The sequence below is a fragment of the Acomys russatus genome, chromosome 15 (genome assembly GCF_903995435.1).
Source record: "Acomys russatus chromosome 15, mAcoRus1.1, whole genome shotgun sequence".
NCBI lineage: Eukaryota > Metazoa > Chordata > Mammalia > Rodentia > Muridae > Acomys > Acomys russatus.
Window position 1 is genome coordinate 61266585 of NC_067151.1, and position 18640 is coordinate 61285224.

At 52.4% G+C, this 18640-nt stretch overlaps 2 protein-coding genes across 2 annotated transcripts; both read right to left on the reverse strand.

Annotated features, from left to right (window-relative positions):
• Positions 1-421: 421 nt before the first annotated feature.
• Positions 422-1235, reverse strand: Bglap (bone gamma-carboxyglutamate protein). Its single transcript, XM_051157464.1, has 4 exons — positions 1093-1235; positions 922-960; positions 724-793; positions 422-554 (listed from the first exon to the last, which is right to left on the reverse strand). Exons 1-4 carry the CDS (start codon positions 1154-1156, stop codon positions 422-424), a joined length of 306 nt encoding a protein of 101 aa, XP_051013421.1. The 5' UTR covers positions 1157-1235.
• A 2156-nt stretch (positions 1236-3391) lies between these two features.
• On the reverse strand, positions 3392-18437 carry Pmf1 (polyamine modulated factor 1). The gene is made up of 5 exons (XM_051157463.1): positions 18245-18437; positions 7183-7288; positions 6220-6320; positions 5182-5377; positions 3392-3868 (listed from the first exon to the last, which is right to left on the reverse strand). The coding sequence occupies exons 1-5, from the start codon at positions 18394-18396 to the stop codon at positions 3815-3817; spliced, it is 609 nt and encodes a 202-aa protein (XP_051013420.1). The 5' UTR covers positions 18397-18437; the 3' UTR covers positions 3392-3814.
• Positions 18438-18640: the final 203 nt, after the last annotated feature.

An 18640-nucleotide genomic window follows, 5' to 3' on the forward strand; every position in this document is an offset into this window, starting at 1 on the left:
CCTGTCCTGCTCAGCACTGTGACCAGGCCTTTCGGATTCCTATGTTTGAATGTGTCCCCGGTGAGACAATGGCTGTGATTGGGGTTGTTGGGGGTGGGGTGGGGGTAGGGGGCTGCTGCTGGACTTTAGGAAGCCACCTCCACTGCTGTCCATCACAAAGCAGTATAATAAATAAGGAACTGAAGCGGCCTGGGATTGAATGTGGAGCCTCCCCACCCCACCCCCCGCCCCGCCCCCTCAGTGCCCCACCCCCACCACTGCCCCACCACAATGGACAGACTCGAAGCTTCCTCTTCTGGACTTTATTTTGGAGCAGCTGTGCCACCCATGCTTGCAGGGCAGAGAGGGAACAGGGAGGGCTGTGTCCTGGAGTGTGTGGCCAAAGCTGAGGCTGCCGCTTGGTTCCAGGGCAACACATGCCCTAGGCAGTGGTACCATAGATGCGTTTGTAGGCGTCCTGGAAGCCAATGAAGTCCGCTAGCTCGTCACAATTGGGGTTGAGCTCACACACCTCCCTCTTGGGCTCCAGGGGATCTGGGTAGGGGGCTGGGGCCCTGAGAATGCACCATACAGTGGCATCAATTGACACAGGGGACACACACCCTCTTCCCAGGGTACAAGAGGCTCCAGGGCCCTGGGCATGGGGATCGACCACCCTGGCACAAGTCCTCCCCACCAATATGGAAGGCAAAGGGCCCTGGGCCATAGCTCCTTCCCACTTACCCAAAGCCATAGTCCAGGTAGCGGCGGAGTCTGTTCACTACCTTACTGCCCTCCTGCTTGGACATGAAGGCTGTGGAGCAGAGGGATGGGATCAGGTAATTCTGGGCTTGGGAGGAAAGGTGGGGCTACCGAGGCAAAGGGCAGGGCGATCTGGGGGCTTAGGGTCCAGGGGGAGGGGCAGGGCTGAGGCTCCTCTGCCAGTACCTTTGTCAGACTCGGAGCCGCTGGGCTTTGCATCTACGAAGAAACAGTGTGGTTAGCTCTGCTCGCCTCCCTGGTGGTTTGTCCCTTCCCTCTGTTGCCCCAAAGCAGAGCCTGGGACCTTCAGGAGGGTAGTCACCCGAAGAAATGAACAAGGACAACACGCACCTGCTGGGCCAGAGAGACAGAAGGCAGCCAGCGCCAGCAAAGTGAGCAGAGAGAGGGTCTTCATGGTGTCTCTGTCAGCTCGGTACCAGGTTGCTGTGTGGGACTTGTCTGCTCTGTACCCTTCAGCCTCCCATTTATATCCACTGCCTGTGCCCCCAATGTGAGCAGGCGGGGCAGGGGATGTGGCCAAGACTAATTGTGGGTCATGTGCCCTGGCTCAGTTGGTCAAACCCAGAGGATGCTGTGGTTGGTGGTTGCAGCTGCCTGGGCCACAATCACAGGCTGCCAGGTTGACACCGCCCCAGACCTTTCCCCAGTGGTGCTCCACCTCTGCTAGTCTCCGCTATCTGCCTCAGCTGAGCACTAGCTGGACCTTACAGATGCTGCAGAGGTCTAAAATAGGTTTGGGATGACCTGGGCTCCCTCTCTCACAGCCTGTGATTTTCAGTGTCTGGCACAAGGGCAGAGCCAAACCCCAGGTCAGTAGTGTCCTCATTTGCCCAGTGCAGGGCAGCTTGGATCATCAAATGGGGAGAAGGGTGGGGTAGCTAGTTTTAACTGGAAAAGAGGAAGCCTCAATTGAGAAAATGCCTCCACAAGACCTGGTTGGGGAGTGACTGATGTGTGAGGGCCGAGGTCCCGAGGTCATTGTGAGTGGTGCCATCCCTGGGCTGGTGGTCCTGGGTTTTATTAGAAAGCAGGCTGAAGCCGGGTATGCTGGCACATGCCTTTAATCCCAGCACTCCGGAGACAAAGGCAGGCTTATCATTTTGAGTTCGAGGCCAGCCTGGTCTACAAAGTGAGTCCAGGACAGCCAAGGCTATACAGAGAAACCCTGTTTCGAAAAACCAAAAAAGCCGGGCATGGTGGCGCACACCTTTAATCCCAGCACTCAGGAGGCAGAGGCAGGTGGATCTCTGTGAGTTCGAAGCTAGCCTGGTCTACAAAGCCGAGTCCAGGACAGCCAAGGCTACACAGAGAGACCATGTCTTGAAGAAAGAAAAGAAAGTAGGCTAAGCAAGCTAGTAAGCAGCATCCCTCCATGGCCTCTGCATCAGCTCCTACCTCCAGGTTCTGCCCTGCCCTGACTTCCTCAATCAACAGTGATAAGTATAAGGCAATAAGCCTTGCCTCCTCAAGTTGCTTTGGTAATGTTGTTTTATCATGGCAATAGTGATCCTAACTGGGACGGGTAGCAAGGGTCCAAGAGGCAAACGGTCACAGACATGGGACAGCTGTTACAATTATTGTATCTATATGGTCTAGGAACCCAATAACTGACACAAAGAGACTGAAATGTAAGTCAAAGCTGCAAGCACTATGCTGGGCAGAATCTAAACTGCTACTAATCTAACAAACTAAAATACACTACCCTAATCCTCATAACCTACATATAGCCCAGCACTTGCCAATCTGATCCTCTTCAGACAGCCTCTCCCCACTGACTCCAACCTTTCCCTCAACCCCCTCCAGGCTCCTCCCACTTCCCATGGAAGTCCCACCTTCCACTTCCTGTCCTGCCCAGCTGGTTGGATAAATAGGGCTTTATTGACAACTGCTACATCCACTCAAGGCATTCCTCCACAGACAGCTGACAAAGGACAGCTGAACACAGGAACACACATCAGGGAGGTGGACACATGTAGGTAGAGCTGCAAGGTGCACAGGGGTGGAGTGCAAGTGCAGGTCCTACCTCTGTGGTTTCCATCCTTCCAGGGCCACCTCCCAGTGTAGGCCACCACTGTCTCCCAGCCTGGGTGGGGGTGGGGAGTCAGAAGGTACTGTGACCTGTCTCACCTTTTTGGTATTTTGAGATGGTCTTACAGTGTAGTCCAGGCTGGCCTCAAACTCAGAGACCTGCCTCCCTTTGCCTCCAGAGCGCTAGGATTAAAAGCCTGCTCACTACACCTATCCCTGGCCAGTGTTTGGTCACCCACCCACCTACTTGAATTCAGAATGGTGACAGGTAGATGATGACACAGGTCAGGTAGGCAGGAAGGACATCCAGAGGCAAAAACTCTGGAGCTTTCTGAAGAGCGGACGTTAGAAGTGCCCAGGCTGTTCATGGAGAGAAGGGCAGAGCCATGGTGTCTTCTCTGTTTTCAGGGTCCCTCACAGACCTAGCCAAGCAGCCCCTGGTCAAGGTGAGACTCTCAGCCAGGATAGAACAGGGTGGGAGAGACAAGGTACAGAACTCAGCTACAACGCAGGCCTCATCACTTCTCTATGCCTCTAAAAGCAGCAGTGACAGCTCACCCTGACCTCAGGGACCCTCGGTCCTGGGCCCTGCTGCCTTCTGCACAGGGTGATCAACAGCCTAGAGCCCCCAGACTGATGCCTTAACTGCAGACTCCAGACGCCTGGCGGGGAAGCATCCGCACAGATTACAGTGTGGTCAGGGAAGTTTATTTACAGATGTGGGGAGAACATGGCAGAACCCCTTAGGCTAGCCAGCAAGGCGGCAATCAGTGGAGACTGAAAACACTGTTCCCAGTCTGGTCCAAGGAGGGCATGGGGCAGTGCTGGCTGCAAGTCCAGGAGACAAAGCCTGGTGTCTGAAGCCCAGGGTGGCAGTCCCAGCCTTGCAGGCAGAAGATGGCAGCAGGAATCTGAAGGTAGTGTGTGGATGCCCCCAACCTAGTGGTTGAGGAGCCTCCGTTTCTGCCTGGGAGCTGGCTCCACAGGGCTATGACTGTCCTCGGCTCTAGGGCCCAGTGGCTCCTCACTCAGGCGCCCTCAGCACGGACAGCAGCTCCTTCTGCTCTCTGTGAAGAGCCTGAAACCAAAGGAAGAGAACAGACGTGTGGGGCTTGAGAAAAGCACACACTATGTGCCAGGCCCCACTGCAGCCCAGGTCCCCTAGAACAATGTGGATGGCTCTGTGGCTCATGCCACCAGTCTTGCCAGGACAAAGCTGAGTGGGAATTCCCTACCCCCCAGTAGGTATTTATGGCTGTCTGGATGCCGTAGCAACCTCTGCTGGGCCTCTCCACATCCAACAAGGGCTTCAGATCCTTTGCACTCACTCCTCCTAGAGCTGGAAGTGGAACCCAGGGCCTGGTCATGCTGGGAAAATGCTCACTCAGTCACTGAGCACTGAGAGTGAAGGGAGGCTCGTATGTTCCCACAGAGGGTCAACACTGAGTACTGACCCAGCTGCTGCGCTTCAGACAAGGCCCGGGTGGAGGCTAGGCTGGGCTGGAGCTGTGGCTATGGCAACAGAGCTCACAGGTTCAGGGGACCATGGTTTAGACAATTTGTTATCCAGGGAGATGGGGTGCTAAGGATCCAGCAAGGTGGCTTCAAGTACCAGCACTGAGAGACTGAGAGGGATAGGGACCTGCCTTCCACCTGCTGCCACCTCTCCAAGATGAGGGCAGCTGCAGCTACCTGGTCACAGGAAGAGGAAGCAGAAGGAACCTGGGAACCAGGATCCTCAGAAGTGGGACGATCTCCCTTAGACAGTGGCTCTCTACTGTATCAGACACAGCCTGGGCATCTGTAGTAACCCTGCCACTGGGGCCCTCCTGAGACCCTCTGAACTGCATCTGGAGCCACTAAGAAGCCATCTCCCTACTCCAGTCACACATGTCACCTGCACCACCCAGCTCCACTACCTCAACAGTCCGTTGGGACCGATCTCAGAAGTCGGCCTTTCCCTCAAAGGACACACACTTGCTGGCACATGCTGCCATGCACCAGAGGCTCTGGAGCCTTTGTTATTTTTTAAATGTGCACAGAGGGCAGAAGAGGTTGACAGATGCTTTGGAACTGGAATTACGACAGTTATGCGCCACCATGCGAGTGCTAGGAATCCACTCATGTCCTGGAGAGCAACTCATGACCTTTGAGGTCATTCTGATGCGTGCTGTGGCTTCACTCACACTCCTTAGCAGCTGCACAGGAGCATGTGCAGGAACTGAACTTCAGTACAAGCTAAGGAGCCGAGCTCACACGTCCCAGCAAAACTGCTGAGGACTGCACTGCTGTGGGCACAGCCTGCTCCCAGTGGGATCCCTCAGGCTGGGACCAGAAGCCACCAACCAAGGGGGTGGAGACAAGAGAAAATAGGCAAAGCCAAACACTTGCCTGCCATGCCTGCTGGAGAGCCTGAACCTGCTGCTGCAGCTCCTCCACCTGCTTGCGCCCGACCAGGACGGCCTCGGCCAGTTCCTGGTTCTTAGCCTCCTGTTTCCGCACTTGGCGGCACAGGGTCTCCTGCTGCTTCAGGAAGTAGGGTGCCATGACACTGCACAGGTCTTTCTCTGGGATTCCACTGGGTCGCCTGTGGGGAGAGGCACATAGGCCCAGGGGAGGGAGGAATATAAGTGTAAAAGAGGCTTCTACCTCTAAACCCCATCAGTCATGGCCCTACGTCAAGTCCTGGGCAAGGCAGGACTCTGCTGGCCTCCCCCTTTACCTCGCAAACCTGCTCCGGATGCAAACTCTGGCTTCCAGCCCTGTGGCCTCCCTGCCTTCCCACTCACCCCCTTACAGCCTGCCCCTCCACCCACTCACTCACCCCCTTACAGCCTGCCCCTCCACCCACTCACTCACCCCCTTACAGCCTGCCCCTCCATCCACTCACTCACCCCCTTACAGCCTGCCCCTCCACCCACTCACTCACCCCCTTACAGCCGGCCCCTCCACCCACTCACTCACTCCCTTACAGCCTGCCCTTCCACACACACTCACCCATCTCCAGCATGCACCTCTGTCCTTATGACCACCCCCCCAGGCTGGTATACTACCTCAACACACTATGAGTTAGGGAGATGGGGGTGGTGGCAGGGTGACCTTTCCCAGATTGCATGGCTCCTCAGAGAGGATCCAGACTCTCAGAGCCCTTTAAGAGCTAGCAGGTCTGGGTGGGCATCTTAGGGAACAGGTATGTTAATGAGCAAACACTACTGCAGCTTCTGTAAATGCCTTTCCAGTTGTAAAGCTTCAGCCACCCTGACTCCTGTACATGTCTTGTGACACCTCCCGCCCCCCAAGAATAAGCACATGTGACTTTTAAATCAGAGGTGTGCCCAGCAGAGAGGAGCCTGAGTTGAAGCCTGATGGGGAGAATCAGTCCCGGTCCTGACAATGAGGCACCTGCCGCGGCATCCGCTCCGCCCTCACCAGGCTGGCTTTCCGTGGGCGTCGCCGCCTTCTATGATCTTGTCCAGGGAGTTCAGAACGGTCTCTAGGTTCCCTTCCTCTTTTATTTCTGAGATTTCCTCCTGCGTGGAAAGGAACAGAGTGTAATGACTTCCTGCACGCCTCAGCGCAAGTGTGCTGAACTGCTAACAGCACCGAGGAGGGTTTAGGCTAACTTTAATCAACCTCCCGAAAAGTCCAATTTCTCTACAATGTGTGGTTTTTACAATTAAGAAAATAAACTATAAACACCAAACACTGAAAAGAGCCTGCATGCTAGGAATGGTAGCAGATGTCTTTAATTCTAGCCCTGCAGAGGCAGGCATGTCTCTGAGTTTGGGGAAGCCAGGGCTACAGAGAGTAACTTAGGAGAGCGCCACCCTCTTGTCTCTGTTCCAGGTGCCTGCTGCTGACTGTGTAACAAGACACCCTGGAGCAACAGCTGACAACATCAAAGAGACTTTTTGTTCTCTTTGAGAAGGTTCTCACTGTGTAGCATTGGCTGGCGTTAAAATCTTAAGAGATCTACCTGCCCCTGCCCCCTGAATCCTGGAATTAAAAGTGTACGCCACCACACTGGGCAGTCATCACAGTGACTTGGACATGAGTGAAGCCCTGTCCTTTTGACATCCCTAGTTATACTCAGTCTATTAAATGTCTCTTCAGAAGCTGCGGGTACAAAGTGGAGTGAGGCCTGTCTTGCCCTGGTTGAGCTCACACCGCCTAGGCTGGCAGACAATATATAAACATGTATTATAGGACAATGAGAGAAGGGGGCCTTTAAGGCCAAAACTGTTTGCAGGGGTGGCTGGTGCTGCAGCCACTGTACTGGATGACAGTCTAGGAGCTGAGCAACAGGGACAGCTCACAGGCTGCCATCTTTAAGGAACTGAATGGAGAATGAAACCCAAACAAAAAGGACCTTCTGGCCAATGTGCCACTCACCCGGATGGATGTCTGCAACTGAGCCACAAACTTGTCATAGACCCGCTTTGTCATCTCAGGGTTCAGCTGGTGGAAGTGCTTATAACAGTTGGTGAATCTCTCATAGCTGTGAGGAAGGAGACAGGCAAAGGTGGGGTGATCAGCACCCAGCCACTCACCGTTGTGTTTTGATACAAGACTCAGTTTTGTCACTGAGACCTGGGGAATGGCTGTGGGTGCAGATCTGTCCTCAAGTCACAGGCAGCTACTTCTCCCAGCTGGGCCTCTAGCAGCATTACAAATAGGTTGTGGGGCTGGAGATGGTGTTCAGCTAGCCGGGTGCTTGCCTAACACTCATGAAGTCACGGTTTCAGTCCCAGCACTGCATGAAATGAGTATAACCAAAAAGAAAAGAAAGGAAAAGAAGGTCCCAGCATGGTGGCACACACCTTTATTTCTAACACTCGGGAGGCAGAGGCAGGCGGATCTCTGTGAGTTCAAGGCCAGCCCGGTCTACAGAGTGAGTTCCAGGACAGCCAGGGCTACACAGAGAAACCCTGTCTCAAAAAAAACAAACAAAAGAAAGAAAACGAGGAATACACTTGTAATCCCAGTACTTGGGAGATAGAGGCCGGAGATCAGGAGTTCAAGGGTTCAAGGTCACCCTCAGCTACAGCGTAAGTTCAAGACCAGCCTAAGTTACACAAGACCCTGCTGAAACAAACACAATAAAAATAAAAGCAGCTCATTGTGGTGCTCTTCGAATGATGTCTTTGTTAGTGTTTTATTGCTGTGAAGAGACACCATGACCAAGGCAAGTCTTATAAAAGAAAATTTGGGGTTTTAATTTGGGGTTTACGGCTCCAGAGGGTAGTAGAGGCCGTGACCGTCATGGCAGGAAGCAGACAGGCATGACACTAGAGCAGTAGCTGAGAGCTTTACATCTGATCCATAGACAACAGAGAGAGAAAGACACTAGACCTGGTGTGGGCATTTGAACTCTCAAAGCTCACTCCCAGTGACACACCTCCTCCAACAAGGTCACACCTCCTAAGCTTTCCTGAACCGTTCCACTAACCAGGGAGGAAGCATTCAAACCACCATGAACGCGAACGACCCCCACGGGCTCCTATGTTTGGATACTTGGTCCCTAGTTGGTGCAAGTGTTAGAGAAGAAGCAGGAGGTGTGGCCTTGTTGCAGGACGTCACTGAGGTTTTAAAAGCCCACACCATTCCCAGTGTCTCTCTTCCCGCTCTCAGCTAGGGGCTGCCATACTCCCTAGCCATGGACTCTAACCATCTGGAACCATGATCCCACAATTAAATTCTTTTTTTTTTTTTTTTAATTAATCAGTGCTGTTGTCACAGCAACAAGAAAGTAACTGAGACATCACTCAAAGCACCACAATGACCTGCTTTTATTAGTTTTAGCATGTTCAACAGGGCCTTGCATAGCTTAGGCTGGTCTTTCCCCACCCACAAATGAGTGAGAAATACATGCGGCACCTGTGTTTCTGGGTCTGGCTACTCAGCACCTTTCCTCTTTTGTGGGGACAAATCCTAACAGGCAGTTCCCGCTGCTGGACTGCCTCTTTACACGGGGTTGTAACCTAAGGGCCCGCCTTCCGAAGGGAAGAAGAAACTCCTAAACCATGAGAAGCCAGCAGGCTGACTGTCCTAGGCCCCTGCAGCAGGGGGGCTGTTTTGGGGAAGTTTCTATGTGTGAGGCGGGCACTAATACTTGAGAGATGTAGTAGCATTTAATCCTTAGAGCAGTGTGGCAGTAGAGATGCGTGTCCCACCTGAGAGAGGAGGAAAGGACGCTGCCGAGACCATTTATTCAGCCAGTGGTCTGTGAAGGCAGGGCTTGAACCCAGGCAGTGTGTCCTTAAGAACCAGAATGCGGGGCTGGAGAGATGGTTAAGAGCACTTGCTGCTCTTCCAAAAGTCCTCAGTTCAATTCCCAGCAGCCACATGGTAGCTCACAGCCATCTATAATGAGATCTGGTGCACTCTTTTGGCCTGCAGGCAGAACACTGTATGTATATTAAAAACAAAACACAAAAGAGCATGCTCCCCCAGTGCACAGCTGGCTGTTCCCCTTGCACACTGAGGTCAAGGCCAAGAGCCTGCTCTGTCAGGAGGAAAAGGAAGCACAGACAGAGGGGCCTTGGGAGGCTTGAGTGGAAAGCCTCTTCCACCCAAGCAGACCTGAGGCCCGTGGTAGGAGAGGCAGCCTGGGCCGCACCTCCACCCTAGCAGCCCACTTTCTCAGATTCCATGCTGCTTTGTCACTAACACTGCTGTGGGGGATCTAAGTCCCTGCATCCCTTTCCATGAGGACATTACAGCATCTATAATTTTACATGTGGTCAACACATGCCCATGGCATTTTCTAAAGTACCATTTTCTTTCACTGAGTGTAGTGTTCAAGAAATCCACAAGGCACTCAAGCTGTTCCCACGCTGGCACTGGCTGATGGAAACACCCAACATCAGTCCCTGGCTTGTGCACACACAGACACACACGCACGTGCATACAAACACACAGTACTCCAGCATCTTCCTGTGCTGTGAGTGCTGGCACCTGGCCTGTCTATTAAGCTCCCTGGGACTCTGCAGAAACTGTCCCTTCTTGTGAAATGTGCCTGTTTCTGGGTCCTTCACATTTATAGGATTCTCAGTAACAGGAACCCCAGAAGGATTCTCATGTGACACCTGTGGGCAGGTGTCCTGTCCATCACTGGAGCGGAGGAGAGATGTTCCGCTTGACCCGGATGCCTGAGTGGGTCGTGAAGATGAACATGATCTCTGATGTCTAAGCCACAGTTACCACCATCTCCATTCCAGCCCACTTGGGCAGGCGTCACATGTCCCTCCACATTCCTCTTCAAGGCCACAGACTGAGTGGCTGGCGGGACTAGGAACAAAACAAGATGCCTGGGAGTCCACTGTGGGCTGTGGGCTGGATGGGCTCCCAGCATCCGTCCTTTGCATCGTCCCTTTGATATGTGAGTACAGCCACCCAAGTATACTAGGGCAAAACGTTTATCTTTAGATGGTGGGAGTCTGTCACATTGCTCACTGCCACAGTCAAGTGAGCATTTGTATCTGCTGCCATCTCTCCCTCCTTATTGGCAGGAGGCTATACCCACTGCCTAGTGGGCTAGCAACTTACAGAAAACGCCGAGAGTACATCTTGAAGGAAAGTGGTGTGAGAGAGAGACAGACAAAAAAATGAAGGAAGACTTTGGATTTAGTCAGTAGCCAAATGGACGTAACATGCTGAGGCCCTGGCTTCAATGCCTGCACTGGAAACAAGAAAGGCGGGAAGAAGGAGAAAAAAAAAAAAAAAAAAAGAAAGAAAGAAAGAGGAAAAAAGAAAGAAAAAAGTTGTGAGTGCGCGCGCAGTTAGGTGTCTTCCAGCACTCTTTGTCCCCCCCTCTTTTTCATTTCATTTTTGTATGAGTGTTTTGCCTGCACGCTGGTCTGTGCACCAGGTCTGTGCCCGCTGCATAAAGACCAGAAGAGGACACGGGATCCCCTGGAACTGCAGTTTCAGATGGCTGTGAGCTGCCATGTGGCTCTGGGAACCAGACTTGGGTCCTTTGTGAGAGCAACAAGACAGTTCTCCAGCCCCTGGATTGTTTGTTTGTTTGAATAGAAAGCCTCACTACGTAGCCCATTCTGGTCTCAAGCTTCTGGGCTCCAGTGATCCTCCGGCCCAGCCTGAAGAGCTGGAACTACAGGTGATGGCACGGAACTCTGGCCACCAGAACTGGTACTTCAGCTGGTAGAGTGATCGCCTGGCATGCATAAAGCCAGGTGTAACAGCCAGAATTAAATAATACCCAGAATATAAGATCCAGCTGGTGGCACAAGCACGTGATCCCAGCCATTGGGAGGCAGGGAGGGGAGATAATATACACTTGAAAAAGAAGAAGAAAAAGAAGAAGAGGAAGAGGAGGCGGCAGCTGGGTGGTACACACCTTTAATCCCAGCAATTAGGAAGCAGAAGCAGGCGTATCTCTGCAAATTCAAGGCCTCCTGGTCTTAATGAGTTAGGACAGTCAAAACTGTATAGAGACCATGTCTCAAACACAAAACAACATCAAAAAGTTAAATTAAAATGCAAAGCTCATTATTAGAGCTAGGGCCCTATCTCAGTGGGGAGAGCACTTGCCCGGGTTGAGTCCCCTGTACCACATAACCCAAAGCACGACAGCACATGTCTGTTACCCTGCCACTCGGGAGGCAGAGGCAGGAAGATCATTCAGACCAGCAGGGGGTGTATGGTACCCATTCTCAAAACAAAAGAGAACCCAAATCCAGTGACTGGCTAGGTATGGTGATCCATATCTGTAACCTCTGCACACAGGAGGCTGAAGTAGGAGGCTCAGGAGTTCAAGGTTAGCCTGGGCTACAAAATGAGATCCCGCCTCAAAAGAACACCACCAATAAAGAATCCCACAAAGTAAACTTTAAAGCTGAGATGAGCTTTCTGGTGTTACCAGAAAAAGAGGAGGTGGGGCCCAAGGTCTCAGGGCTTCCAAAGCTACTGAACACAGTCCTCTTAATACACCATGGCTTTCTGAATTCCACTGTGATAGCTCAGCTTTGCTTTTAAAGTTTCTAGACAAAAGTAGCTGTACACCGGTGAGGTGGGAGTTTAAGGGCAACACAAGCAAAACCTTCTTCCAAGAGGCAGAAGGATCATCTCCCAGGCCATCCTGGGTGATAATAAAGACCATGTACTTAAAAAGGGTGAGGCAGAGGCAGATGGATCACTGTGAGTTCAAGGCCAGCCTGGTCTACAAAGCAAGTCCAGGACAGTTAGGGGTACACAGAGAAACCCTGTCTCAAAAACAAAAATAAAAATAGCGAACTAGGGAGCGGGGTTGGGGGAGGATCTGGACTTGGTAGCATGCACTCATGGTAGAGTGGAGAAAGCTAGTCATCTGTTAACCTCTGGGTTTTGTTTGTTTGTTTTTGTTTTGAGCCCCTGGCTGTCTTTGAGTTCTCTATGTAGATGCCCAGCTACAATATATTGTTTTTTTTTTGTTTGTTTTTTGTTTTTTTTGGTTTTTCGAGACAGGGTTTCTCTGTGTAGCCTTGGCCATCCTGGACTCACTTTGTAGACCAGGCTGGCTTTGAACTCACAGCGATCCGCCTGCCTCTGCCTCCCGAGTGCTGGGATTAAAGTGCGCCACCACGCCCGGCTGTTACAATGTATTGTTTTATACATATACCATAGAAAGGTAAAAGTGGCCCACACAAGAAATGTAACATTCTTGGGCAGTGTCACAAGTGTAAACAGTGCTGAGGTAGCACACAGAAATCCAGAGCTAGAGAGATGGCTCAGGGGTTAAAATCACTGACTGCTCTTCCAGATGTCCTGAGTTCAATTCCCAGCACCCGCATGGTAGCTCACAGCCATCAATAACAGATCTGATGCCCTCTTCTGACATGCAGATAGAGCATTCATTCATACACATAAAATACACACATAAATAAATGTGGGGTTTTTTATTTTTCCAAGACAGGGTTTTTCTGTGTAGCCTTGGCTATCCTGGACTTGCTTTGTAGACCAGGCTAGCCTCGAATTCACAGTGATCCGCCTGCCTCTGCCTCCCAAGTGCTGGGATTAAAGGCATGATGCCCGGTTCAAATAAATGTTTTTTTAAATAGCCCAGAAGCTGCATGTGGTGGTGCATACCTGCAGTCCCCTCTCAGGAAGGAGAGGCAGGAGGAGCCACAGCGAGCTCTAGGCCTGCACGGGCCAAGAGAGACACTGTCTCAAAAAACTAAAACCAAAGAGCACAAAGGGCCAGGCTTGCCGTATGCTACCACGAACAGTTCCTCCGTTTGTTCACCAGAGGGCAGCAGCCAAGGGCGCAAAGGCAGCAGGGATCTGAGAACAGGAAGCTGGAGTACAGAATACTCAGGCGGTCCAGGGCCAGCTACAGTCACAGTCGCCCTGAGCCCTTACAACGGGTTCTCCGGCTGACACTGTAGGGCAGGTGCCTAGAAATGCACCAAGTCATGCCTCAGTTCTTATGACTGAGTTAAACCAGGCATGGCGACACACACCCCGTAGACTGCAGTAATTTAGGAAGTCGAAGAGAAGTTCAAGGCCAGCCCGAGCTGCACAAGAGCCTGTCTCAAAAACAAAAACTAACCAACCAAACAGAACTTTCTGAGCTCTAACAATAATGACACCACAGCAGGCCAACCTTGCTGATACAAATCCAGAGTGGGGGTGGAAGCTGGGGAGATGGCTCTGTACAGCATTTGCCATGCAAACATAAGGACACCAAGCCTGGTACCCAGCAGTGCCCAGGAAGTGGAAATGGGTGGAGTTTTGGGAACTGATAGTCTGCTGACGAGTCCAATGATCAAGCCCCAGGCTAGTGAGCCATCACATTTCAAAAACGGCCAAATGAATGAAGGTAATCGCTGCCAAGCCTGATGCCCCGAGTCTGATCCCTGGGATGCATACAGTAGCAAGAGAGGCCTGACTCCTTAAAGTTAACCCCTGGCCTCATACACACAGGGAGGCCTAGACCAGCCGTCAGGACATAAGCTTGAGATATTAAGGAGATGGGCTGGCCAACTGGGAGGGGGCTTTGTGAACAGAACCACCGAAGCCAGGTGGTGTGACTCGAGGGCAGCGTACTGTGTACACATGTGTGCAAAGATGCAGCAATCATGGACACATTCGGAGGACTGACTGGTACCCAGCCACGTCCTGAGCAGCTTGTCAAATCCTTACAAGAACCTTGTGAGGAAGACCATGACCATCCCCTCCAAAGCTTGTCCAAGGTCACTCAGCTGGGAGGTAAGGGAGCTGGCGAGAATGTACATTCACCACTCAGGGGAGGGAGGGGATGACACACAAGAATCTGAACTGACCCGTGGCAGAGGAGGTAAAAGGCCAAGGGTTTGCAGCAGGGCCTGCGGTAAGGCCAGACCTGCAGGGGTTGACTCAAAAGGATGGACTGAGGAGGTCCAACTGACAAAGGCAGAGATAGAGAAGACAGTGAAGTGGCTGACCTGGACGAGCGGGCGACACTCCGAAATGAGTCCGCCCAGCCAGACCAGCCGCACACGCAGTGTGGGTGGGCGTGTAAATGGCTCGCACACAAAATCACTCTTCAGGTAAAGAAGCACTTCCTGAATGCCCACCACCTGTGCTCCTATGCATGCTTTTCTTCTGGCCTCACTTCCACAGCTGACGGTGGAACGCAGGGCCTCACACCTGCTCCAACACGGAGCCCCATCCACGACCTCCTTGCTATTGGTTTCAAATGCTATCAACTTAGGCACCATTGCTATTTGTTCTCTTTCCTTGCACTCAACATAACTATAAAAAATCACACCCTGCCCAGAACATCTCAGGCCACACAAACTTAGCCCCTAGCCGGGCATAGTGGCACACGCCTTTCATCCCAGCACTCTGGAAGGTAGAGGCAGATGGATCTCTGTGAGTTCAAAGCCAGCCTGGTCTACAAAGTGAATCTTGAACAACCAAGGCTACACAGAGAAATCTTGTCTGGAAAAATAAAAAATAAAAAATAATAAAAAAATAAAGAACTTAGCCCCCAGCTCCCCTGTCATGGGACCCCGTCTCCTGTGACAAGCTGGGCTGCACTGTGTACTGGTGCGAGACCTGGCTTTCTCGGAATACTAAGTACTAACTGGCTTCTGCCTGGGCTCGGCTAATACCGCCAACCCAGTCTCTCTTGGCAGGTTCAGATTCACAGACACAGAAAAGGAGCCCCTTGCTTGCTGCAGCTAAAGAGAATGGCTGTTTCCGAAGGTCCACGAGGCTGTGAGGACACAAGAGACTTCACTTTCTGAGGACAAGGCAGGGGAGGACAGACCGCAGGGCCACGAGTGGCTAAACTTCTGTTGTGAAGCCCAAGGAAGGCAGCAGGAAGAACGGCAGGGCGAGACTCTGAGGGACACCTGAAGCCCACATGGCCAGTCGGCCCTCAGCCGCTGGGGCCTGATACATAACCTGTTCTCCTGCGCAATCTAATATTTACATCAAAAACATGTAAGCAACGAAGCTGGAGAGATGGCAAGCTGGAGCCACGTGAAAGCCAGGCACAGCCCACACACCCCGGCAAGCCAGGGCTGAGAAGGTGAGGGAGGACGGCTGGGTCTTGCTGACTGCCAGCCTCACTGAGAAACCACAGCTCCGGGCTCAGCAACAGAACCTGCTAGCAAGATCCAGGCAGTTAGCCGGGCGGTGGTGGCACACGCCTGTGATCCCAGCATTCGGGAGGCAGAGGCAGGCGGATCTCTGTGAGTTCGAGGCCAGCCTGGTCTACAAAGTGAGTCCAGGACAGTCAAGGCTACACAGAGAAACCCTGTCTCGAAAAACCAAAAAAAGGATGATGATACAGGCACTTACAGAGGAGCATACAGGACACCTGGTGCCCTCAGGTACCCAAGCACGCACAGGCACACACACCCTTGCACACACATACCTCGCACACTTTTTTTTTTCAAATCTGCATAGTTTAGAGAAAACCAATCTGGGCTTTAAAAGAATATACTGGTAAGGGGCTGGAGAGACAGTTCAGTTGGTTACGCACTGGGCCCACAAGCACCAGGACAAGGTCTGAGGGGGTTTTGGGGGGTATAATTATTTTTATTTCTCCTTTTATGTGTATGGGTGTCTTGCCTATATGTGTGTGTATGCACTGCATACATGCCTGGTGCTAGCGGAGGACAGAAGAAGGTGGCAGGTCCCCTGGAAGTGGAGCCATTACATGGTTGCTGGAATGGAACCCAGGGAGGGCCTGAATTTGAGCCCAGAACACATGTAAAAAAGCCTGGAGTGACGGTGTGTGCTTGTTACACCAGCACTGGGGAGCCAAGGGAACTCACCAGCCACACAGTCAAGTCTAAATGCCAGGTCTCCTGCCCTGGAGATGAGGAACGCTGTCTAAGAACATGGTGGAAAGTTCCTGAGGAAAGGCACTGAGGTGGCCCTCTGGGATCCACACACATGTACACCCACAAGGCTCACACGCGTTAATCTGGGTGAGGTAACTCACACTTGTTAGCTCTGCAGTGGGTAGGCTGAGGCAGGACTGCAATGAGTTCCGGGGCAGCCTGGGCTACATGGTGAGTTCCAGGCTAGGCTGAGCAATGGAACTCAAGTTGTCTCAAAACACACACAAACCAAGCACCCCATAACCTTTAGATGACTGACATATGAATAAAAAAAAAACTGGTTTTGGCACTTGGGAGGCAGAGGCTGGAGGATCGCTGTGAGTTCAAGGCCAGTCTACAAAGCCAGTCCAGGACAGCCAAGGCCAACACAGAGACAGCCTGTCTCGAAAAACCAAAAAGAAAAGAAACCGGCTTTGGTGACAGCTTCTGTCATGGACATAAGCACTCTGCCTTAAGTCACGGACTTCTAATGCCCTAGAAGGGTCTGAGGCGAGGAAGCCAAACACCTGCGCGCAGGAGGCCGAAGCTGGAGGGTTTTGAGTTTGAGGCCAGCCCGAGCTACACAGCAAGACTGTCTCAAAATAAGTCTGTATTTGCAAATGACTTGTACTGGCAGGAACCCTCACTGCCCCTGAGCCCTATAGTCAATAACCCATTCTTTCGATAAATAAATAACATTTATTGAGCCTTTCCTACATGGAGGCCAACTGAAGCGCATTATTTAACCAAGGAAGGGAAGGGTGCTCTAATGAGAAGCTATGGGGGGAAAGTGTCAGGTGTGAGGACTTCAAATTTACACGCAGGGCCGTGTGCTTTGCACTCAGGCTCAGGCCTGAGGTTAAAGATATGGCCAAAGCAGGGAGCGAGGCAGCCCCAAACCAACTAAACACGGAGACAAGACTGAGGGTAGAAGATGGGTTTGGAGACTGACGCTGCAGCAGTAACTAGCAGTGGTGGCAACAGGCCTAGGGGCACGTGCCCTTAATCCCAGCACTTGGGGGGCAGGGGCAGACGGATCTCAGTGAGTTCGAGGCCAGCCTGGACTACAAAGCCACGGCAACACAGAGAAACCCTGTCTTGAACGCCCTCACCCCACCCCATGGCAAAAAAGAACCTGGGCACAGTGGCCCACCCCTGTAATCCCAGCACTCAGGGAAGCAAAGGCCCTTGGAGGCCAGAGAGGGTCTCAAATCTGGAACTGGAGTTAGCGATGGCCATAAACCTCTTTGTTGGTTCTGGGCCTTTGCAAGAGCAAGCAGTAGTTTTAATGGCTTAGCCATCTTTCTAGCCCCCCCCCCCCGAGTCCCCATGCCAGTTTGATGAAACAGTGTATAAATATTTTATGTACAAGTCCTCAGACACTCACTGTTTCCAACCACTGTCGTTGCCCACCTCCAACTTCGTTTAGTTTTCCAAATTTTCGTCTTCTCAAGGCCTACTTGTAGGCTGGAGGTCCCCAAGGTATTCCCAATATAAATAACCATCGGCTAGTGATGGTACCTAGGCTGTTAAAGAGTTGCACAGACCACTGAGACCCCACTGTACCCCCAGACCGTTTTTGAATTTTGAGATAGGCTCTGGTTGGGCAAGGCTGTCCTCAAACTCACGCTCCTCCTGCCACAGCCTCATGACTGAGTGGGATTATAGAAGCGAGCCACCGAGCTCAACAAGGCCAAGGAACAGAGATCGCGGAAGACCGGTGGACATGCAACGGTGTTTCAGTAACGCAGGCACCGGTGTGGTGGGATCAAGGGCAAAACTCTCCCTTTAAAACCGTCCGGTGTCGTTCAAATGAAGTGAAGGTCGAAACAGCAAAAAGCTTCTCCGTAGGACCATAGGTTTAGTCCTCGCAGCCTCCCGCGCCTTTCCACTACAGCCAACAGCGCCCTGTGCACACACTGGTGCACACACAGACCCTTCAGCAATGGCTGACGAGGGGCTCCCAGGCCGGTTGCCTTGCGGGAGGATCCCGTGGGAAAGCAGGCTTTGGCGGAGCCGCAGAGCTCGACCTCCCCGCGCCGCCCCACGTGACAGAGCCAACCGGATCTCGCGGGACTTACAACCCCGGGGTCAAACCCTCCCGCCGTCGCTTCTCGCCCTCCTCGGTCTCCGCCTACCTCGTGGCCGCGACCAGTTTCTGGAGAAAAGTATCTACTATGGTGTCGAGGAGCTTCACCCTGGAGATGGTCGCGTCGACTGGCACGGATCCCGGAGATGAGCCCTCGGGCGCCTTCTCCACAGCCTCGTTATCGCCGCTCGCCTCGGCCATGTTGAAATTGAACCGCCAAAATGAATTGGCCCTGCAGCCCCGCCCATCAGGACCTCCGATTGGAGGCGAAGGCGCGAGCCGGATGGGGCGGGGCAGCTGCCGGAGGACAACTTAGTTCCCGGAGGACTCAGACAACCTCGGGTAATTTAGTTCCCATCCCTGCTCCGAGAAACATTCGTAAACCGAAGTTTAGGGGCTCAATAAAAACTTTTAATTACATTTCAAAGATTTCATACAGTGCAAC

Coding starts and splice junctions, on each gene's coding strand:
- Pmf1 (XM_051157463.1), bottom strand. CDS start 18,396: ATGGCCGAGGCGAGCGGCGATAACGAGGCTGTGGAGAAGGCGCCCGAG. Junction 7,289..18,244: donor AAACTGGTCGCGGCCACGAG/GTAGGCGGAGAC, acceptor CCTTCCTCACAG/CTATGAGAGATTCACCAACT. Junction 5,378..6,219: donor GCCCACGGAAAGCCAGCCTG/GTGAGGGCGGAG, acceptor CTCTCCCCACAG/GCGACCCAGTGGAATCCCAG.
- Bglap (XM_051157464.1), bottom strand. CDS start 1,156: ATGAAGACCCTCTCTCTGCTCACTTTGCTGGCGCTGGCTGCCTTCTGT. Junction 794..921: donor CGAGTCTGACAAAGGTACTG/GCAGAGGAGCCT, acceptor TCTGCTCCACAG/CCTTCATGTCCAAGCAGGAG. Junction 555..723: donor TACCTGGACTATGGCTTTGG/GTAAGTGGGAAG, acceptor GTGCATTCTCAG/GGCCCCAGCCCCCTACCCAG.